This window comes from Phoxinus phoxinus, assembly GCF_949152265.1.
Source record: "Phoxinus phoxinus genome assembly, chromosome: 17".
NCBI lineage: Eukaryota > Metazoa > Chordata > Actinopteri > Cypriniformes > Leuciscidae > Phoxinus > Phoxinus phoxinus.
In genome coordinates this window covers 12,266,720-12,291,790 of record NC_136892.1, presented here as the reverse complement: position 1 = coordinate 12,291,790, position 25,071 = coordinate 12,266,720, and the positions used below count along the sequence as shown (strand labels likewise).

The 25,071-nt window shown below is 37.9% G+C and overlaps 1 protein-coding gene across 2 annotated transcripts in view; it reads left to right on the top strand.

Annotated features, from left to right (window-relative positions):
- Positions 1-25,071, top strand: part of ppp2r2bb (protein phosphatase 2, regulatory subunit B, beta b) — a 70,856-nt gene that overhangs the window by 26,831 nt on the left and 18,954 nt on the right. The window contains exon 1 of one of the 2 annotated variants that reach the window (XM_079586177.1): positions 195-764. The exons of the other annotated variant lie outside the window; for it this stretch is intronic. Within the exon in view, the coding sequence (XP_079442303.1) occupies positions 695-764 (70 nt within the window). The 5' untranslated portion in view covers positions 195-694. Of the gene's footprint in view, positions 1-194; positions 765-25,071 lie in introns of those variants that run through there. 2 annotated transcript variants of the gene reach the window in all.

Genomic DNA, 25,071 nt, shown 5'->3' with positions numbered 1-25,071 from the left:
TACCGACCCGTTCTGAAATATAGCCCCTGCTGTGACACTAACGTTACACATTTTTAACCCAAAATCGTAAAAAAAAATGTCCACGGACCACGTCACCTGCAAATTACCAATGACATTGCTTTATTAAACGCAAGAGCTTCATCATCACCATAATTATTAGGCTATAAAAGTATGCAGATGGGCATAATTCAACAAGTGCTGAAACACCATCGCACACACACACCATGATCCTCTGCGGGGCGGAGTCACTGTTGCAGCGCCAGTCTCTTCATCCGATGCGGCGCGCGACGCGTCCACGGCAGCGCGCTCATACGGAGCGACAGAGAGGAAAGCAAGCTCTCTATGCCGGCAGTCTGAGACTCACATCTGAAACTCGTGCATGACAACTCATTTCAAGACATGGATTCGGACGCGGGTTGTTGTCATTTCGGATGAGGCTTGTGCAACTTTACGTCAAATCACGGTTTGCTGCAGACAGCCCCGCCTTGTGACACCTTGCGCACCGACACCGGCTTTCTACCTCATCACGTTTATTTATTGACGGATTTCAGTGCGACTGCTGTGTAACGTTGGCTAATGGTGCGTCCGTGTGTTGCGCGCCGGGCTCTGGGCTGAACGCACGCACACGCGCGGATCATGGATAGATAGCGCGTTTCTCTCTTTGCGTTTGTCAGTGTTATCAGCGCCTTTCTCAATGGATGAGGAAATAGACACCCGCAAGATCAACAACAGCTTCCTCCGAGACCACAACTATGCAACTGAAGGTATATCTCATCACATGATCTCGTCCTCTCAGGTGCACACAGAGTCAGAAATACAGAAGGAATTGGGGTTTGGCTTCAAAAAGACTGACTGGATAAACTGATTTTTATTATATTACTTAGGCTATTTATTGAGAAAAGTGAATAAATAGGATTTTCATTTCATCCAGCAAATGCTTGAGATCCTTCCTTCTAATATAACGCTATACAGAAAACTGAATCTTTTAGAATATATGTAGAGCTCGATAGAAAACACATTAAAAATCTTATTAGGAGTTGCAGTTTATGAAGCAGGATTTTCTTTGATCCCATTTGGAATGGTGCCAAATTATGATGGAAATCCTTTTAGCAACTCTGCTCATGTCCTTTTTTTAAAAAAAAAGTACAGATGCATATTTCTCTGATCATAAGCGTGTCAGTCATGCTGGCATCTTCCATGTGTACCTCAAATATAATGATATTAAATCCTGATTTTAGTGTTTTATTCAAGCTAAAAATAGCTGAGCAGTCTGACTAACACCTTAAGAAGATTTTCTGGTGGTTTAGTCCGCCCAGCTCCATCAGTGTAAGAGCTGGCAGTTTAGATAATATGCAATATCTGAATGTGGTCTAAAACAATGTAGGATAAAGATCTATTTCTGACAAACAGTGGAGAATATCAACCAGCTATTCAACTTCAATCAATTCGGAACCAGTTTTAATCAGAATTTTAATGATCCAACATAAAAGAAAAACTAGATATTTTAGAACACATACACTATGTGGAAAATAATACCATATCTTTATGAGGTACAGTTAATTCAGTATAGGGTCATAAAAGATTTTTTTTAGGATTGGTTCAACTTCTAATCCAAATGATAATGGAAGTAACAAATTTAATCTTGTACACATTCCCAGGAGAACTATTGACAAATAAATACTTCAGTTATATCTCATCGACTGAAATGCTTACAGTGGAAACCTACTATATGAATTGACCTTTTTTTTACAGTTAGAAACATGTTTTCCATTGTGAATTGTTGCAGTACTTGTCTTCCAAGTGCAGTCAGTGCAAACTGTAGATTATATTGACAGTATAAAGGCATTCTTCTTCTCTGACAATAGACAGCTGAAGAGTTTCACTGAGCCAGACCCTCCTCTCACGCACAGACAAGAAGCCTTCAACAGGACTGGTGCGATGCATCAGTGCATGGGGGGGTTGGTTGGAGACAGAGACGGAGAGAGAAAGGGAGGGAGGGAGGGATGGTGAGAGAAGGGAATAAATCAGAGATTAAAGCCAGAGAACACGTAGTCAGATGTGATGTCATTCCAGCTGCGAAAATCCACATTTCAGACAGGCTATGCTCAAATCCAGTCTTTAAGAGTATTTATTCTTAATGCAATCAAAATGGACCCTTTCTTAATCCACATTCCTGGTTTTACTGTGCGTAATTCACTGGCCTTTTTATTTATTACCAAAGTATTGTGGGTGATTTATTCATTGTATTTTGGAGTTAAAGGAATCATAATGCTTTGGTAATAATTTTATATATAATTTGTTGAGCTATTATTGGGCTAAACATGTTGACGTCAAAGCTGCATGGTTTGACACTTGTTTTCTGGTTTGGAACATTAAAAGGATTGATTGCATCTGTGTGTACTTCACCCACTGACCTTAGATGAGCTCCTGTCGTCTGGAGAATAGAATCCACTACATGCCACTTCTCATCTTCCCCAGTTAATTCTCTGTGAATTATGCAAGCGCTCCCCTCTCATCCATCACTTCCAGCCCTTGTAGAACATGCTGTCTGTGCATCTGATGGCCAAACTTACCCTTACTCTGAAAGAGAGTCAAATGATTAAATCATGGACTATTTATAGCATAGTGTTCAGAAAACAAGATCTATTTTTAACTTAAACAAACAAACCTGTAACTCTAAGAATACAAATGTGTTATTTCAAACCCATATGACTGTACTGGTTGCTTTTTTCCATTAATTTTCCATTACGTTAATTTTTAAGATTGGAAAATTAGGCAAAAGTATCATTAAAATAGTTGTAATCATATGATTTGTGCACCATATTCTAAGTCTTCTGAAGTCACACAAATGGTTTGTGTGAGGAACAGACTGCAATTTACGTTTATCTTCTGATAATCTTCCCTGGCAGTGAGCTTCTAACCACTGTAACTAGATTATTGAGTCAAGTGAGTTGAAGTGAACTGAGTTTAATTTGTTAACCAATCATTCAGAGACTTTTTTGTGGATCAACTGGATCAACCGATTCAGTGAAAAAATTTAATACGTTTATGAATTGGACATTGCTACTTCTATCATAAACTCTTGTGAATGCATAAGGAAAGCTGGATGTCAAAACTTTTATTAACAATAAGGGCTGCGCAATTAATCGGAGAAATTAGCAAAATAATGGTAATGGCTTCTGTGATTAAATAGTGAAAGGTGTCGATTGCAGCATTAAATTTAGGTTTACTTCCCCTAGAAAACTCTAGAAAACAGTTATTAAGATTGCGAGTTGGCATGTGACGTTATACAATTTTCATGTTGCGATAATTGCTGAACATTTAGATACAATAAAGCAAAACTTGTTAAGTAATCAAATGTTTCAAACAGATTTAAGTGCTAAATAATTATGTAGATTAATAGGCAACACGTTACAATTATTAAGGTCCCATTAGTTGATGTTAGTTAATGCATTAACTAACAATAACAATGAGCAATAGCTAATTTTTAATTTTTTTTTTACAGAAGTTATTATTCTTTGTAAATATTAGTTAAAAAATACATGTTAGTTCATGTTAACTCAGGTCCATTAAATAAAAGTTACAACTTTAGATTTTACTAATGTATTATTAAATGTTGAAATGAACTAAGATTAATAAATGCTTTAGAAGTGTTTTTCATTCAGATAATGTTAACTAATGAATTAGCTAATGTTACCTAAGGGGTCCTTATTGTAAACAAGCTTTACAGAACAACAATAAAGAATCCTAAAATTTGTAATAAATTTTAGGGCATGTTGTCGTCCAGATTAAAATGTAAAAATGTTTAAGTCTGAGAGTATATAGGTTATTAAGTCTTTAAGTCTTTGGTACTACGATGCACACCATTGCGAATACAAAAATCTCAATGGCTGTTTAAAACATTTAATTACTGTTCAGAAACAGAAAGTAGCACAGTTGCTTTGTTTATGGGGTTACCAGGGTAATAGCTGCATTTCTGCTGTTCCATCAGTGCCATCTGCTGTCAGAGAGTATCATATCTACAATCAATAGAATATCATAAACACTTAGGCCGTGTGTCCACCAAAGCATTTTTTTTGCCATCTGAAAACCCTAGACGCTCTGCTGAAAACACCTAGCTGTGTGCACTTGAGATCGTTTGGCAGCGCAGTTTTTTTTTTCAGTTGAGGCACTTCGTTGCTATGATACAGAATATCCGTTGGTCGGTGTGGTATTAGTCCCGCCCCTCCTCCACTGTGACAGTGATGAGCACGGCGTTTTACCCAAAGTTTAACATTCTTCAACTCTCGGCGACCTGTAAAAAACGGCGAACGCTCATCGCTTCAGCGTGAAAAAGACGCTCAGCACCTCGTTACGCTCATGGCATTTTAAAAATGCGGCGCTCCCATTGAAAACAATTGAAAAAACACGCCAGCCGCGTGAGAAAAAAAAAGCTTTGGTGGACACACAGCCTTACGATACATTTAAACGGGGCGTCAGCGTCAACGCTTGACGGAAGGCGTGGCTGAAGTTTGGCAGACGCCATGGTCAAAGCAACGTCAGCCAATGAAATTAGACAGGAATGACAGGATGAAGGTGATGAACGTGATTGGCTGCCGCCTGGCTACTGTATTTGCATAGAGCGATCCTGATTGGCTGACGCTTCCGTCTGCGGCGATTCACTGGCGTTGCTCGCGGCAGAAGTTGAAAAATTCTCAACTTCTGCCGCGAGCAACGCCAGTGAAGCGCCGACGACGGATCCACAATTCTTTTCGGCAACGCTTGACGTCACCCATTCAAAGTCAATGGGAAGCGTTGACGCTGACGCCCCGTGGGAATGTACCGTTAGGCTTGGCTTTTGACTTGGTTCAGTAAATATAACTTAGCTACTACAGTACGTACAAACACCTTAGAAACACCAGCCATTGTTAATTGTCTTGAGCAATGTTAGAGCGTCAGCAAGCTGAGATTTTGAAGCACTCTTGCCTAGAATTAAAATAGCATTTACAACTGACTCTGGGTAATGGGACAATTGGGAAAACATCCAGAAGCCTCTGAATTTTGACTTTTTTTTTTTAGCACATAGCAATATAATTTACAGAAAACCGGCAAACAGTCATTACCAGACACAGCTGTGAAGCGCTTACAGCTTGAGCAGTTAACTACCATCATACTGATGCCTCTGCGGTTTTGACAATCAGATAAATAAATGATGACCTATGCATTTTTAAAGCAGTTTTAAAGCACCCATGTTTATCCCTGCTACGCCCTGGTCCACAAGGTTCAGTCAGCATCTTTGAGCAGGGTAGACAACAACTGAGCATATACACCACGAAATAAAAGCCTTCTCTATAAAAGCAAAGGTGAAACTTATACAGTACATGGGCTGAAATGTTGACAAACAGAAGTCATTCAAGACCTTTTGACCTCAGTCACATAGAGAGATCCAAGCCAATGTTTTCTAAATCAAAGCTGAGCAGACAAAACAACCCAGGGAATGTTTAGTCTGCTGTAAAATAATCCCGCACCATTCAAAGACATTGCCGTCAGCTGAGACATTTTTTTTCTCTATCAAGATTTTAAGAAGTTGTCCGTGTAGTATCTCGAGGTGAATTACAGTGGATGCGGGGTCAGAGTGAAACTGCAGGAAGATCAGCGTTGATCTGCAGAGTTGGGCCTGGTCAGGTGCACTCAAGGGGTGATTGGGAAGAAAGCAGGGTCACTTGATGGGCGATCCTCTAATCTGATCGGAGTCTTATCTGGCTCATCTCCTTCCCTCCAGATACCTCCTCTGAATTTTCTGGAATGCAGAAGATTTTCTCTAGAACAGTATTTAGGAAGACTGAGAGCAGCTGCCTTAAAGGATTAGTTCACTTTAAAAAAAAAAAAAGCTGATAATTTACTCACCCCGATGTCATCCAAGATGTCCAAGTCTTTCTTTCTTCAGTCGAAAAGAAATGTAGGTTTTTGAGGAAAACATTCCAGGATTTTTCTACACAGAATGGACTTCAATGGCAACCATCTATCCCAATGTTCAAAAGAAGGTTCAAATGTCCGTCTCAATACAGCTTCAAAGTCTCTACACGATCCCAGTCGAGAAATAAGTGTCTTATCTAGCCAAACGATTGGTCATTTTCTAAAAACAACAACAATGTACCGGTATATACTTTTTAACCACAATTCGCCTTTGGCTAAGCCACGCCCTAGAATGTAGATTGACCAATCACAGCGCAGCCAAGAACGAGCTCCCACAGAGGTCCGACACTTTTTCACAGCGCTCCATTGACTTTAACACAGGCGTCTCATATTTTTGGTCTCGGCAGGCTATTACCGGCGTAGTTTTATCAAAAATATGGTTAAACGTTGTGCCTGGGGCATTTGTAACACAGATACGCGTTTCCCAGAGAGGTTGGAGGGGGGTGTCCGTTTTTTTCCCTCCCCAAAACCGAAGTAAAATACTGACAAGTGTCGTCTTTGGATTAAACTGTGTGGACGTCCTCAGTCAGCGAAACCCCTTAAGGATCAACAAGCACACTTTTGTGTGCTCTATTTTTGCTTTTAACCTTACTGTGAAGTTATACTAGTTAGACAGTTTTATGCTGTTTAGGTTATGATTTCGGTTCTCTACCCTAATTGTTGATACTAGCACATGCTGCTAGTGTTGTCAAAAGTACCGACTTCGGTACCAAGTCGGTACTGAAATTTAACAAATGTGACGCTTTGAGCGCTGTTGAGCGGAATCGTTAACACCTCGGAATGGCCGGCCATTGTCACGTGCTCATCAAATATGTCTGTGATTGGCTACAATGATCAGCTCTTCAAAAACATGTTGTAAATATACATCAATAACGCTCTTCAGCGAGCGATTACTCAGATACACACGGGAGCGTTTGAAAGCAGGCGTCTATCAGCGGATCGATCCACTGGCGCTGATAGACGCCTGCTTTTGCTTTCAAAACACTTTCAAACACTTCCGTGTGCTCTCAAATGCTCCCGTGCGTTGATCATTGTAGCCAATCACAGACATATCCGATGAGCTCCTGAACACAATGGCCAATCAGAGGTGTTTATGATTACGCTCAACAGCGCTCAAAGCGTCACATTTTTTTAATTTCAGTACCGACTTGGTACCGAAGTCGGTACTTTTGACAACACTACATGCTGCTAATAAATACAACTTTATACTCGCGTAGTCCGTTTGCTTTGTAATAAAGTTTATAGAAGTGAAGAGACCTACCCAACTCTGCATGAACAGTGTTGCTCCTTGATATTGTTAGTCACAGCCTCCGTCTCGATTAGGATATGCGGTGGTTCATTTTTTTAACTGTGACCGTTATGCTTTTGCCTCTATTTGGATGCCTTGTTGTTGCTTGCGTTTCACCGGTATGTCTTGAATATAGCCTTTGAACGCATACTGCAGCCCCTTTTGCCTACTTCTATCGGACACTTTATTTGCTGCTTTATAAAAGTTTGATAAAATTCCAGCAGGAAGAGCTGTCACAGCATAACATAAGCCATGTTGATACCAAACCAGAGCCCAGATGAAGTTGTCGGAGGTAGCAACAGTAACTAAGGGGGGCGGGGCTTAGCCAAAGGTGAATTGTTTGTCTTATTCTGGTCTGCCACGCATTACGTCATCAAGTTGGAAAGGTCACGAAAAAAATAAAAATAAAAATAAATTAAAACAAAGATGTCGGACGATTTTGAAGTTGGAGGAGTTTTTTTTGTAGTACACAGACAAATAACTTAGATGACATGAACGAGACCTTTACAATGTGATTACGTAATGCGTGTTGCGTCGCAGACCAGCACAGATGAACAATTGTGGCTAAAAAGTGTATAAATTAAAAAAAAAAATTTTTAAATGACCGATCGTTTCGACCCTTATTTCTTGACTGGGATCGTGTAGAGACTTTGAAGCTGTATTGAGACAGACATTTGAACCTTCTTTTGAACATTGGGATAGATGGTTGCCATTGAAGTCCATTCTGTGTAGAAAAATCCTGGAATGTTTTACTCAAAAAACTTAATTTCTTTTCTACTGAAGAAAGAAAGACATGGATATCTTGGATGACATCGGGTTGAGTAAATTATCAGTAAAACATTTTTTTAAAGTGAACTAATCCTTTAAGTACTACAGTTTAGGGCTACACGATTAATCGTATTTTAATCATGATAACAATTCCTTATTTTCTCGAGTAATTAAAAATAAGCATTGTGATATTTGCTGGTTAATAGTCCTGGAAGTGTTTTTTTTTTTTTTTTTTTTACATTTGTTATCTTGCATTGGTAACAAGCCTCCACTGTATTTCCTGCTTGGGGTTGCCAGATGTCAAGAGGTTTTCTTCTATTAAAATAATACATTTTCTGCCCAGTGTTTTACTTAATCTTCTGAGTCTGGCAACAATGCGCACAAGCTCTCTCCAGTATGTGTTTCTTCACGAGGTGTGTGCCATTTGCTGCTATTAAATCTGTGAGAGAACCTTCTGACGAACCGTAATAAATCCAAACATGAATCTCGATTGTGATTTGGTTGTGGTTGGTGAATAAACACACTTATGCACTCTATACTAAAAATGTAACATACTTGGGAATTATTAGAATTAATATTAGGAATTTTTGTTTTCGAGCGAAGCTTGTTAAGGTTTTAGCAATTTTAAAGTAAAGCAGTTGAAAATAGCCACAGACTGTTTGCAGTACTTAGCCATTTCAAAGATGATTGCAAAAAAAAAAAATTGCATTATTGGTTTGTAAGAATTTGCATTTGTGGAGCAATTTGGATATGTGCTTTATCTCATTTGCAACTGAATTGCTTATCTTAAAATATCTAATGTGAACCCATGCATTACCAAAAGCTGTATTAATGGTAAGTACTAGTGTTCAGTTTAATCATTACAATTGTAATCAATAAAACCATTTTTTGTATGGATTTTCCGTTTGATGAAGCTGTCATAGTTGGTTACATTTTTTTCTTTTGTTTTTAATATAAATTAAGTCCATCTGGCACCTACAGGTGAAGTATGTGTTTGTGAAGAACTTATCTAGTTGTTTATTAGCATGCATATTACTGGGATGTTGGCTGTTTATTAGTACTTTTAAATCACATTATTTAATGCCTTATTCTGCTCGACCATATTCTACATCCCTTAATCCTTCCCAATACCTAAACTTAACAACTTACTATATTAATACGCAGTAATTAGGTGTTTATTGACGCAAAAGTCATAGTTAATAGTTAGTTAATAGTGAGAATTGGTAATACGACCATATTTATTTTTCACTGTCCTTGTCTTGTTTAAAATAAAAATATTAAAATATCTGTAAAACAAAATATATTTTCCAGAACTGTAGCTGTAAAATTCTTGTCAGAGAAGAATTATTCTCATTCCTTTTGAAGAAATATGTTAACCCTATATTTTTGTTATGATATATTAACCCTAACTAAAATCATGGTCACCATATACGATCTTAAGACGTTGCTTGTTCGAACAGGAATGATACAGTAGTCCATTAAATGGTAGTTGTAACCAAGTCCCTTTTCTGCTCCCAACAGTCCCTCTTGTTATTACACCATTACTTGATGGAGTGGACCAGGGACACATTAACAGTTTGTAGGGGGTGGTGTCTCTGGACACAGGCTGTTCATTACCTTACAGGCACAGGGTAGGGACGTGCCCTCCGGACCGCCTGACCCTGCGTTAGTGTAACGGCTGTGAGTTCGGGGAGGGGGGTAGGGTCTAGCCAGAGATCCTTTTGGCTCTGTTGTGAACCTCTTGTGTTGGCTCATTAAAATCAGATTGCTGATGCTTCCCGTTTTGGCCGCTTTTTATCATATGCCCTGCGGCATTGTAACACAAGCTACCAAATTTTTTGACATTGTTTGCACCGCAGTTGCCTCTCTCTGTCACCTCCTGTGTCTTCTCATTATGTTTACCCAATTTGTACGACAAAAAAACCTGTACCTCCCTTTCCTCTCCTCATTACTGCACCGTCAGCATCATGGTTCCCTCCTTTCATGCTGGTTGACGGACAAATGGAGGTGCCCCGGTGCATATTGACAACCATTTAACAGGAGCAGTCAGATAAACGATTTTTCCAGAGCTGAACTAGATTGCTAGTCATCTATGTGGAACAGCCACCCTATTACTGACCACGGCATTCTTGAAGAAAATAGCTTGGAAACCTGTATGAAAACATGTCAAATTACCTCTTCATTTAATGTCCACAGCCATCATCTCTAGAAAGCTGATGTAATGGTTGTGGCTATTAGAGGTCGATAAGATTGAATTTTGCCCTCTCGAGAATCAATTTAGAGTTGTTTGAGCCAGGAAAGGTGGAAAATAAACTGAAATTAACTGTTAAAGGTTTATATCCATAAAACGTGCAGTTATCTTTCAGAGAGGATTTGAATATTGAATGCTTAAAATCATTTTATTCTAAAGATGTATGGTGATTGCATTGAAAAATTTATTCTAGATACGCCTTAATAGATTGTGGATCAGTGGAAACTGGCTTATGATGAAGAAAGCCTCAACACTTTGTAAATACATCTAGTTGTTTGAAAAATGTCTTTACTTTTGCCAGTCCAATCAAAAAATGAGTCAAGAAAGTTCTTTCTTATATATTGTGCATTTTGGCAACTGTAATACTGCAGAAACAGTAAGAGTAGTATAGTAGTATGCTATTCAGAATATTGGCAGTTTAAACTGTTGCTAGTGTGGCAAATTGTGTAATTTAAAGAACATCATAATTGTGATGAAGTCTTTTTAATTCCATGATGACTTTTTCAGCTGTTCTGCTCTGTCGGTGGAGTAATGCCATCATCTTCTCAGCCAGGAGGGTTGATGATTATTCAATTTCACATGCTAATGTTCCCAGTCAAGGATAGCACATTAGCATGTGTGGTCACAGTGAAGAGACACAAGAGACCACTAAATGAAAACCGAGAGAACCCTGTTTCATATAAATTCACAAAGCAGAACATTAGTGTTCCGATTTCATCCAAGAATGAAACTTTTGTCATCATTTATACACCCTTGATTATTATTATTAGTGCATGTCCAGGTTGCTCTGTTATACAATTGTATATTATTTGTGGTAGGGGTGTTGCAATATACCTGTATTGATGATAACTGATGTTTTTAAAAATGTAAATATTGATATAATGTTTAATACTACTCATGGTAATATCGTAAATAATCCAGCACCAGTAAATGACTTGTTGACACTTCAACATAGTAGGTTGTGGTATTGCACCTTGGTCACATGAGAGTGACAGCATGGCGGATGTAATACATCCACATTTCATCCATAATACCCATATTCATAATTTAAAGAACACTTTCTTTAATGGTCATGAAGTTGGTTTCATAACAAATGTAGTACCTAGATGATATGAGATTTTGGATCTTGTAGGTATGTATGTAAATATGAATTTGGTATAAATTAATTTGATTTAATTATTATATATTTTTTTACTAATATTGCCAAGTAAAGTGTCGCGAAGGAGTAGAGGCAGTCGGATCCATTTGCAGAGCTTTTATTCAACAGATAACGAAACAAGGAAACACTGACATGAAACGAGGAAACATGCAGCGTGGCAAAACAAGACTTCACCAAGTGTAATAGTGAGAGTGAGGTATAAATGTGTGTGGAGCTGTGAGTGGAACTAGATGCAGGTGTGAGGGTGATCAGTGGCAACAGATGTGAGAAATTAGTCCAGAGTGTGTGCGTGAACAGTCCAAGGGAATGAAGTGCAGGGGTGAAGCGCCCTCTCGAGGGCAATCCAGCCAAACATGGTCACATAAAGTTAGTCACCTTTATTTATATAGTGGTTTACAGATAGTCAAATCCACAATATTGAATATTAAGTGTCCTAGACTAAGCACGCCAAAGACGACAGTAGCAATTACAGATTTGCACAAAACTTTCTAAATATTGATACAAAACTATTGCGAAATGACAGTGTTTCCATTAACCGATGTTATGCGACTAAAACTTAACTTTCTCCTCTCACAATAAGTCATTTAAAAAATCATGGCAACGGACGTTGGTAGGTTTATATATCACAGCCACCGCACTGCACATTATTATTATTAACGGAAGGAGACGTAGGCGTGTTATCCAAGCATTAATGGTAAGGAAAGACCCTTATACTGTGAGCGGCACATATGAAGAGTTTCTCCCTAGTTTTTGCTTCAAGCTCTTGATTGTGGGGTTTCTTTGAGGTTTAGAATCCAGTATTCCTGTAATTCTTTTGTCTTTTATGAATTTAATAAACAACTGTCTCGTTTTCTGTCCGAACACACCGCGCCTTCTAAGTCAGGTGACTGTAAAGGCGCAAAAACTGTTTCCATTGCAGTTTAGCAAACCACCTCATGCAAGCGTAAAAACTTTTTTGCGATAAATGGGAGTTTTTGCGCAATTGACGTGTTTCCATTGAGCGTATTTTCAATTTTCAATTTCAATTTGCGCAATTTGAACGGTAATGGAAACGCGGCTATAACTGCCTTATTATCATTAACGTAAATTATTTTGGCCATGATAATCATGTAGTGAAAATCTGGTATCGTGGCAACCCCTAGTTCTTTTTTTGTATGGAAAATAGTAGCTTGGACATTCTGAGACTGGTGGGATGTCAACAAATTTGGCAGTGCAAATAGAGAAAATCTGTCAAAGTGATGTGTGTGTGACGTGTCGTGTTTCTCCCATACTTCCAATACAAAAACGTTCCATTTTGTCTCCATTTACAGCTTATGGGCACAATAAACCTGTATTAGAGATGCAGATGGTCGCAGATGTTGCCTGTAATAGAGACAAATAGTGCCAGTGTGCAGGATGCCCATGATACTGTTGTTAAAGGATTCGTAAGCTACTGCAGGAGCGATTACAACCAGACCCATTAATGTGGACCAGATGTCACATTCACAGACATGCTCTCTCTCTCTCTCACAGCTGCTTGGTCACACTGTGAACTGCAGATATTCACAACTGACATGGATCAGTCACTGTAGATCAGAATAACTGCAAGCCCAAGTCCAGTAATGCTGTTTAGCCAATGTTGGGGAAACTACTTTGAAACTGTAGCTTGCCAAGATGCCATCTTCACACACATTTTACTGTATTCACGTTCACACTACTCTTTAAGATAACTAGTTAGGTTCACCAGAAGTATTTAAGTATTTGGCACAAAAACGGTCATGGTTCTTGAATCAATAAAATCTTAAATCAGGTGACATTACACTTGTTAAGCAGAGACATTTACCATAAATACAACAATACAATAACAACAACAACAAAAATACACCACATGATGATTTTAAACGGGATTTAGTTTTTTTCAAAGTTATGATTTAGTTTTTGGGGTCTACCACAACAGGTTTTCATGGCTAAATGTTCAAAAACACCTTATTTTTCACATATTTTACATACAGCTGTCTTACCAGTCTGTCTGCAACTCAAAATCTTTGCGAGTCTTTTGGAAATGTCACGCCCTTACCATAACACACTTCTAATTCAACTCAACCAGGTCTCCCCCCTTTACTTGGCATATGCCTTGGGCGGGAATTGTTTTAATGGGGATACTGTTAAGTGTACGTTCCTGGAAGAAAACTTTCAGGTGCTTATTGATATAGAGAACAACTCCGTTTGGAGTGACTTGGCATAAAAATGGCCACATAGTGATGTTACACTGTTAAAGAAAAACTATTTTGAACTAGACAGATATACTACTGTCACACCACTGAAAAATGTAGTGAAGTTAGTAGCGCCGCTTCTTTTAGTGATTCCTCAACATTGTCTTTAACCTATGAGATCCTGTGCCGCTCTGCTCTCGATCCTCTTTGCATTTGCGTCTTTGTTTACTGCTGCTGCATGGCCATAAATCAAGGCCGATTTATTTCCTCCAAGCCCGCTGATTCCTGTGTGGTTATTTATGTATCCATATGGAATAGACCTTTCTCCACCACTGCAGTGAAGAGTAGTGCTGCTTTAGTACCTGAACTCAGCAAAACGCCTCTTTATATTTACTGCAATCCCCCCAGTCAGCATCAAGCCAACCAATACCAGCCAGACAAAAGCTTCTGAGTTCTGGCCCCTAACAGCTAACAATGGAGGGCCAACTCTGCAGGGAATTACAGTCTATGGGTAAAAGCCTTTGTTGAGGTATAGAGGGGCAGTTTATCTCTGTATGTGTTTAAAGAAATAGTTTGACCAAAAATGTCAATTGAGTTGTACTCTGTCTTCTGTGGAACACACACAAAAAGATGTAGGTAGTGAAAAAAGTGCATAGCCCATATCATTCATGCTCTTTAGAATGAGCAGCTTATCCAGTCACTGCCAAACACTGGTTTTATGACACCGTTATCATAGCAATTTTTTACAAAACTGTTTAAAGATCAGTATTTTTTTGTAAGTAAAAAGCCGATTTATATGGAGCTCCTAAAGGGACATGGTGACGAAAAATAATATGAGATTGGTGGAAAAATAACAAGTCAATGCATTTGCGTTCGTTCGCAAAATGTTTGCATTCCTCCGAGAAACTTTGCGGTCACTCGCAAAGAACGCAAAAGCATTGACTTATTATTTTTCCTCCCATCTCATATTTTTTCTTCACTATGTTCCCTTAGGGGCTCCGTGGATTTCTACTACATAAGATTTTATTCTTATTTTTAATTATTACAAAAGGTCATCATTTTTGACATCAAAATCAACTTTTTATTTCATAATACATAATTATAATTACCGGTAGCTATAGCTATGACATTGTCATAATTACGACTTTTTACCTCAGTTATTATGACTTAGTATGTCATAATTTTGAATTCATCATAATTGAATTAGTCACAACCCTTACTTTTTATTACATAATTATGACTTAATATGTCATAATTTTGACTTTTATCTCATAATTAGGATTTACCAAAGCATTTTCTTACATGGCAGAAATGGGCTTCCATCGTATTCTGTTGCCATCATAAGTTAAATTTAATTGAATCAATGAAAATATATATATATATATTTTTTTTTTGTGGTTTTGTTTCAAGCTTATTTATGGACCTGTCTCTATTAAAATCTCTCAGAAAACTGTCATTATATGTTACTGATGAATGATGTACAATTAAAACAATTTTGGTATAGCAACTTTTTCTCTTATATTCCTTACTTGAAAGCCACAACCCAGATCTTAAATTTCTATTTTTAGGATCTCCATTTCTTTGCCCTGAGCACTAAATGATTGTTCTCTTAGCACTCTGACCTCTCTAACAGAGAGGTGCATTATGGGTGAAGAGAAAGCAAACTCCAGCAGTCTGCTGCTGTATCACAGTTTGTATGTAATCTCTCTGGATCATTAGATGGAGAGCGGGTCCCGTTTGTTATTGACTGGTTCCCGGTAAGCGTTGCTGCCAAGCCAAACACCCCCTGGCTACTCCATTCAATTTATTCATGAAACGAAATTTTTTAGCTTCGGCCCCTGGAGGCATATTCATTATTCCCGAAGTAAATCTGCTCACAGTACAGTTCAAGAAAAAGAGTGAAAGGCAGGAGGTAGATTGTAGGCAGACAGGAGGCAGCTCGGTTGATTTTTAGATTTTTAGTTTTTATTCTATGCTTTAAAATGTTATTGTCTTTTTTAATAGGGTGGTTTTTGTTTGTCAACAAATGTTTTAGGGCATATTCATACTGTAGTTATTACACCATGTCTTATTCCTCTTTTTTAAGTGAGTTATTTTAATTTTAAATGGGTCATGAACTGCATTTTATTTTATAATGTTTCCTGAGGTGCACTTATAATGTTAGTATGATTGTTACATAAAAAGTGTCATATTTTAAAAATTAAGAGGCCATTTTGTACACTGATTTGAACGCTCTGTTGAAAGGGGCGTGTCTGCTGTGAGTCTTAAGTGTAAATGGATGCCCACTGCTGTGATTGGTTAACATCTCTGCATATGAAATAAGTATTACATGTGGAACTCTCTCTGAAACTTTTACTACGTTTTTACTATTACAGCTGTTGAAATGTAACTAATTGTGAATGTTGCATGAAATGGTGTAGCGATAAGCATTGTAGCCAATGACAGTCATGTCTCGATTTCTGCACTCTCACGAATGCTTTCATCATAACAGTTCAAACACGAAGTAAATAAGAGATTAATTGTGCAGTGTAGACAGCGTCATTGATTATAATGGGAGTTTTGGAGAGAGTCCAGATTGACAGCTCCAGCAATTGTAAAGGGAGCGAGCGTTCTTTGATCGCTTTCTATATATAATTTACCGGTAATCACAATCTAAACAGAATATTTTCATGCTATTAAGAGAAACAATGTGAAGTTGACTTTTTAGTCGCTAGCTTGATTTACTGACGATTTTGAGAGAAAGAACATCTGACTGTACATGAATCGTTATCAGAAATCACTGATCACAGATCAGATCATTAGAATTAACACAGTTACTTACATGTTGTGGCATTACTGTAGGGTCCATATCTTACAGTAGAAGTCTGTTTGCAAAGCCTGCCCCGAAATTGCGACTGATTTACCAAAGAATCCACAGTTAATTGTCCTGAACAAACAAACAATGCTCTGCTGAGACATTCACATAGTTAAAAATAAATAACCACTTTACTAGCATTAGGATTCTTTGGAAGGTAATGTTATTTTTAGTCCAGTGATCCTGTATCTCTCTGATTCTTTCGACACGCTATTACGTTATAATGTTACAACAAAAGCTGTTTTTAGATTAAACTAGGAAATTTTGAGTTCTGAAACTTACAGGATGTTTTAATAGTACAACAATCTCTTACATGGAAAGTTTTTTTGGTTCAAAATGAATAAAATTCCATTATGAAGCAAATACATAAAAATGCTGTGTTCCTTATTACATTTCACTACCGTAAGCCTATAATATTAAGTTAAATTTTAAGCTGTCGGGTTGGATTTCACAAAAAAATTCCACTCCTACGTTCCTTTTACAACGAGGAAACCTCAAACAGACATGCAGTTACAACCTCAGATGCTGATACTTTAATTGACAGCTTTAATTAGTGGTGCTTCCTAAGGCACTCTTACTATTGCTCATATTAAGTAATAAACTTGCCACAGACGATGAGAAATGATGTTAATGATTTAACACTTTGGATCTTTGAAAGGTACTTCAGTTCTTAAAAGTCAAATTACAGACAGTGCTTACTTTTTTGAAGCCCTGCGACAGGTTTGTTATGAACCCATGAATTTATGAACTCAGTTAATAAAAACCTCATCACCATGTTCACCACTGCTTGAATTGTACACTAGATCTCTGATTCATTAAATAATTTGGTACAGCAAAGTCAAGAATTTCCGAAAACCACAATAGATACCCATCCCTGTGTTGGACAGAGGATCAGTGACTAGTGAGATGGATCTGGGATGCCCCAGGAGCTGGGAGATCCATCCACACTTCTACAATCCTCTTGTCCAGACAGATACGTGCCTCTGGAGATCTGTGACGTGACCGCAGACTAGTGTGGGTCAGTTATTTATACCTCCAGAAATAAATTTGGATGGCTGTTTGTTGGTCACGGAACGCAAGATTAGAAATGTTTGTCTAAGCTACTTAGTGCAGCAGATCAACAGGAAACAAGGGTATCTTCTGTGATGGCCCGATTGTGATTCATGCAGGACAGCATCTATCTGTGAAGCCAATGACTTTAAATGAGTTCATTTGTTTGATATTTTTTAGGTTTTATATTAAGCACGGTTTATAGCCTTTCCACTTGTGTCTTTGAAACCGGGTCAGGGCACACCCGGTACGATTATCTCAGAGTCTATCCCTCTGACGCACATAATTCAGATACCTTACAGCACTAATCTCTTTCCCATGCAGTTGTTTTTGCATTGCATTAAACTCTACAAGCTGTCATCCCTATGTCTATGTCTGTTGGACCTAGAAATCAACTTAAGCAATCAGCTTATATTTGAATAATGTTTTTCGAGTAAAGGCACATTATTGAGCTTCCTCTTATTTATGTTATGTAACCAGCAGCACATATAAAAATGCATTTACATGTAATATTTCATGGTATTTGTATTTGCCTAACTAACATGCGTAACAAAAAACTCTCAAGCTTATTGAAGACAAACAGTTAAGATAAAGAAACAAATTAAAAGCCATAGGACAAAAAACACAACAGAACAAAGCAACAAATGGACATACATGAAACACTTCAAGTGCTAGAAATAAGAAAATAAGTCAAATGTAAAAAATTATTAAAAAAATCACTGCATAGTCTAAATCTGTCGAAATTATATATACATTTATTCTTATTAAAGTTACAAAAGTGATTCAGTCAAGAGCAGTGAGGGATTTTCTCACTTTTGTTGTTTGATTAACCTTAATGCAGTGGTTCTCAAAGTGTGGGGCGCTCTCAGGTTTTTTTTTTTCACCAGAAAAAAACAAACAGGAAACAGACGTTGCAACTGCGTCCGTTCAACTGCGTCAATAGCCTTTAAAAAGCGGCTCCAAACACCAATTCCAAAACATCGGTTGACCAAAAAGGTTTGAAAACCACTGCGTAAATTTGAGAATGACACAGATTGCACTTGCAGCAGGTATGTTAGGCTGCTGTCACTTTAAGACATACTATCCAATATACTTTTAGCATTTTCTTTCACAACTGTTTATGTTCACTTAAGACATAAACGACTGTTTATGAGGAGACTCAGAAAGAAGGCCATTTTTACACACAAGTGTGAGTATTTGACCGCTCAAGCCCAGTAAGTCGGCAAAAAGAACTCTGTACTCGTGCTGTATGAGCAGCGGCTTTATCTGCTTGCGTTTCACGTGTGTGCACTCCAAAACCATCTCTCAGACTGCGTGCACATATACCGAAAATTGTTCTACTTATTGCACTTGAATGGTTTATAAACACTTGTTATAAATTTGCAAGTCTTAGACCCCATCCACACTACTGCGTTTTCGTTTAGAAATGGAGACCTTTTGCTACATTTGCACCTCCCGTCCAGTCTACAACGGCAAAAACGAAGACCTAAAACGGAGAAGTTTAGAAACGCTCCAACCCCGTTTTGCGTTTTGAATCTCCGGAGGGCGTTTTAGTGAAGACGGTGAAAACGGAGGACTTTACAAACGATGATGCAGAGGCTCACGCTCTGCTCTATGATTGGGTGTCATCAGTCATGGCGTATCCTTCCCTGATTCGTCAGCCACCCATCACATGACCCGTCCCCGGGAATAAAACATGCAAAAACAGCCTGGACTACATAACGTTAGTGACTGCAACATGTATAACGAATTACAAGCGTTACTGACGTTGATGTCTTTGCTAGCAGCTGTTGTGCAAGTAAATTCTGCATTTTACAATGCTACAACTGCCTACATGCGCCTGTTTACACCGGCACGCGCATGCCCAGTGTTGGTGAATGGTCATGTGATCCGCATTTTCAGGATCGTATTCGTTTTAATTCTCCGTTTCCAAACTAAAACGCAGTAGTGTGGATGAAGCCTAAAAAACGCATTCAATTGATTTCCTTTCATGACAGCACAGCCTGGCAACATCACATGAGTGTAATAGAGACGATAATCCAAAATCCAGCTTATCGGCATATCAGTATCACCCACCACTAGTATTTGCTAAGTCAAATGAAAAACCCACTAATGATAAGTATTGCATTTTGTTGGCGAGTTGAGTTTTCTTCATATTCTTCAGAAAAAGTTAAATGTAGCTGCATCTGAAATCGCATCTAATGTCTAGTAGGTACTACATTTGTTTTGAAACGTACTTTGTGACCATTAAAAAGTATGTTCTTTGTAATATGAATACGTGTAGTATGAATGAAATTTATGAAATTCGGACGTACTACATTGGCCATGTTGTGACTGTTGTGTGACTTATCGCCGTCAGTTACGCTGCCTCTCCCGTGGCCTCATGGGAAATATAAGTCCATCAAATGCACACTTCAGAATCTCGGTGGAAGTATTAGGTCATCCAGGTATTTTTTGGCTACTGTTTTATGAATACCATGAATTCAGACATACTACTTGTCTCACATACTGCTTTTCTCTTACTATATTGTAGGGAAGTAGGCATATTCAGAGTTTCGGACACAGGAAGACTTCCTTTTAATCAACAATTGTAAAATTACATTTCTTCTAGGCTGTGTGATCGTAATAAAAAACAAACAAACATAACTTTTGATATTTTTTTATAGCAATCCATAACAGTAAATGAATGCAACTGTTTGATCCCCGTTGTTAAGCGCAAGTTCTGGTCTCTTGCGAACACATTTGTAATAATCAATGAAACCGTCTAAACTGCAAAAAAAGTAAGAATAAGAAAACTGTTGCACTGTGTCTGTGCTTTGTTGATTTGTTGAAGTGGAAGTGTTGTAGTTCTGTCTGATTGGCCACTGCATTCATTTGCTCAAGGAATTATAGGTTACAATTCTCAATCACTCAACAAAAAAAAAAAGTTGTAAGTAGAAAACCAATGGGATTAGATAAACATGGAATGCTATAATTAAATCAAAAACTGTAACCATAATCATTGTGCAGCCTTAAATTCTCTTTTAGCTCTTACCAGATAAGCAAATAATACATTTAATTCACACGGCATACATTACTAACAAACATAACCAAACTTGAGGAATTTCTGCAAATGTTTGTTCTTCACTAGTTCTTTTTTCCTTTTAAATACCCACAGAAACGATATGCACACTAACAAATATAAGCTGCATGGTGAAGTGCGGGCATGCAGGCTGAACCCATGTGTCTTTTTTGAAAATAATTTTCTGACACTTTGAAGCAGGTTAAAAAAAGAATCCACTTCATCTCTTGTTTCATAGGGAAACCTCCTTTTTTCATTTGTCCTGGTCACCCTCTGCGTTCCGATTTTAGCACGGTTGTGAATCCAACGCTATCTGCATGCTCTCTATGATAATTTTAGCCTTTCATCTTCTGAGCATAGTGGGGATCACAGGATCCAATCTCGCCACAATCAGGGAGTCAAAGATGGCCACAGCCAATCTCCTGCGTTCATGTTTAATCATATAAGAGATGACAGTGTCTGCTATATGGGTTTGCTTGTTTTATTGCAGCCCTGGAGTCGTCTGTGTGTTATTAGAAAAAAGGGTTTCATTTGAGGACAGTCTGCTTCTGCACATCATTGTGACCTTTGACCCAGCTGCAGTTGCCGGCTTCACTGGCTTTTTGATTTATTTTCTCACTCTGATAGAGTTGGTCTGAAATTGATAGATACTTCAATAACAAAAGCAAAATGAAATTTCGATGCCACATATGGCATAAGAATATATTGTTGGGGTGGAATGCATGCCTTAGCAAAGCAATCTCAGAGAAGACCAAACCTTGAGAGAATTGTGATACAGAAGGTCGGTTCCCAAACTTAGTCAACTGCCTTGCTATATACTGCCTACATAGAGAGTTACCTTCTAAGGCAGCCTCTAAACCTAAGTGACCAACTTCAATTGACCAATATCACTTCTATAAGCACAAACTCATACTAATTGAAGCACAACACACAATTGATTTCAAGAGTTTGGAGTTAGCATGTCGAAAGGCATTGATTTTTAAAATTCAAGGGGAACTTTAAGTGGAGTTAGCATGTCGCTAAGCTAGCTAACACTGTGATAGGCTACTGAATACATTTACTTAAAGGGATACTTCACCGCTCGAAAGATGAATGTGTATTTAAATTGGGTCATGTTTGTAGTAGAAATGTGAAATTATTATTTTAGAAGTTGGTGCCTTATAGACTGAGAAAAGCCAGAAAATGTATGTGGATGAAAGACAACAACTCCCAGAATGCACTTGCTTCGCTGCCCTACGAGGCCACTCCTACCGGTATCGGAAGAATTGATAGAAATAAGTTACTAGTTGACTCGAAACGTTTTATCTTAAATCTCCGTGACGTTAGTTTTTAGCCTCTGGCCAGGAAAGCCTCCGATGACGCAAAACGACGATTTTTGAGTCATCAGAGGATTTTTTTTCTAGACAAAAAATACATAAATCTCTAGTCTCAGGAGGACATGAGGGAGGGAAGCACGATCATTAGAAAATACTACTGGGTTTAAGATACTACTGATACAAAGATTAATGCTAATCAGTGAAGTATCCCTTTAATAAACATAAAAAGGCAGTACAATTTTAAACAGTCAATTTTAATAGTTCACACACTGAACTAATTTTTCAATACTTTATCTATTCATTAACAATAATTTTCTCAATTTGTCCTCCATCTTGGATATTTTTTGTTTTGACTGAGATCAATTCAGTGCATTGTGGGATGGCCTTCTTCAAGTAGGATACATATGATGTTGCCCTGGAATTTCGCGAAAAGAAGATATCTTATAAGGCAGCAATAATGAATTAGACTGTCCGCTTTCGCCTCAACACCACATGCATGTGTCGTGGTCATAAATAAATATATATTTGTTTTTGCATTGCTTCATAAAATTGGGATTAAACTACTTGTGATGCATGGATTACTTTTTTGATGCCTTTATGACCTTTTTAGAGCTTGAAATTTTTGGTTGAATGGAATGTCAATGCAGGGACAGAAACCTCTCAGGTTTCATTAAAATATTTATTTGTGTTGCAAAATTTAGTTTAGAACGGCATGAGGGTAAGTGGCAGAATTAAAATTTTTGTGTTAACTATCCTCTCAAACAGGAAATGTTATAATTCACAAGTATTGCAATAGTATATAAGCCTCCAATTTTATTTATTTACTAACAAATCCTCGGCTACAACATTTTTCTTTCTTGATGAACTGACGGTACTCATTGACAGTGCACAGGCATAATCACATGAACAAAGCCGTCAGCTCACACACTCATCCGTGTTGCTTCATTAATTAGCTTTCCTATTCAGTACCTCACATTCCTAATGTGTTAATAATGGTTGGATCCAGCGTCCAATAACACTTTGGCTGCCAAGCCGCTACCCGCTAATACACGCCAATGCTCTATGATTCTGTCCGCTCAGTCCTTCCAAAACCTCCTCCACTATTATTACACACATTATCCATTACTGTCTTTCTCACATCATCCCTCCATCATATTAGATACTTCTTCCTTCCAAAAACACACATTGAAAGACATCATGAAATTGCCAGATGATGGCAAGTGTTTTTTTTGGTGTATGTGATTCATACACCACTATACTTGCCACATTCCCTGCTGATAATAAGCAAAAAGAATACAGATATAACTACTAAAAAAAATGGTGTACTCCAGGGGCCTAATTAGGTCAGCATGTTTTGCGTCTTTGAGAACTCATTTAGAATTCTGCTTCCGCAAGGAATCGGAATATGATTTTGATGTAATTATTCCATCCCCCAACCCCACCGCCCCCTTAATGCGCGACCCCAGAGCTTTTGTGCTCTGAAATGTTTCACGTGCTGTTGTTTTACCTGTGTGTGTGTGTGTGTGTGTGTGTGTGTGTGTGTGTGTGTGTGTGTGTGTGTGTGTGTGTCTAATAGAGCTCTGTGGCTCTGTCTCTTGTATTGTTTGGTGTGCTTCTATAGAAAACTGTTGTGTTGCACTTTCTTTCGATGTGCTTTCCAAAGAAACCTATTGTCCTAGAAGGTAATCAGCCAAGACTCAAAGAGTGCTGGCGTAAATGTTCGCTGACAGTTTGAAAGAACACACATTAACTCAGGACAATGACTCCGCTGTTTCGCCAGTGTTTGCCAAGCTTTACCACTGTTAGCGCAGCAGTATAAACTCTCATTTTTCATGCAAACAAGTTGTGCTGTTTAATGAAACTCACAATGGAGTGACCACTCTTTAATCTGTCATACAGATGTTGCTTACTCGTGGTACCATAGATCATAACATGCGTTTCATTTTTGTCCTATTGAATTCAAACTAACTAACTAAACTAACTTATTAACTAAATAAATACCAGTGATTATATAAGGTCTGTGGACAAACTGAGAAGTGATCAAGAGCATTCTGGGTTCAGACTACACAATATCATCCCAATTTTGCTTCGATCCATTTGACATAAGGTGTCGTGGTGTTTCGTAAATGGGATGCAAGTATCGATCGTTTTATCTCGTATAGTGTGAAAGTGGACGACAACGGACGCTGCGTCTGTGACCCTTCACTGTTAAGTTGACCAATAGGAGCACAGAAGCTCTGTCATACACAGCTTTCAAACATGGCGAAACGAAAGAGAGGCGATGGTATTTATTGGTCTTGCTAGGTGGTATTATAATTAATTTCCAACTAAATATCGGAAAAGTCCTGTATTCGTCACCAGAAGGTTAATTTATGATATTTTGATTCAACATTACGATGTCAAACCATTTTTAAGAATTAATCATTATGCACGGAAGAATTGTTCAAAGATCTGTAATATGAATTTAGAAAATAGGTGAAATTCATGCAAATTCTATTAATATTTATAACTTTTGTTACTTACTTTCATCCTTTTATTTCTAACTTTTTAAAAACTTATTAATGTGTGTGTGTATGTATGTATATATATATATATATATATTATAGAGAGAGATATTTATAATTAATATTTTGGATATTAAGATATTTTTTCTTATTTGATCGTATTATTAGATTGTAATTCAGTATTTTACAGTTTCACAGGAAATATTGCCATTTACAATTTTGTTTTATTTAAATCAGCATAAATTTTCAATGCCAAATTTTAAATGGTAACATATGTAAACTCTTTAAAATGTAAATACATATGTACTTGTATATATCTCAGTGTTCCTAAAAGGCTTTATTTTCCTTAAGAAACATGATTTAGTTTTTCTTTGTTTCGACCCAGACATTCCGTAAGATTTATCCGACTACTCTAAATTCTGTCAGTGCGATGCCAGTTCACACCACATGAACAAAGTCTTGGGAAGAATCGCACACAGTGCTTGTTTTAGTCCAAAGAAGAGTTGTCATGGAAACGCTGCACTTAAATTCACCATCCAGACAATATAAAAGCCTAGAGAGGTGTATCGGGGTGAGAAAACAACAAGCCTTTTCAATCCCTTTTTCATGTCTTGGTGTCAGTCTCGCTCTCTCTCTTTCTCCATCTCTCGGTGTCTAGCTTCTCCCTCTGTCT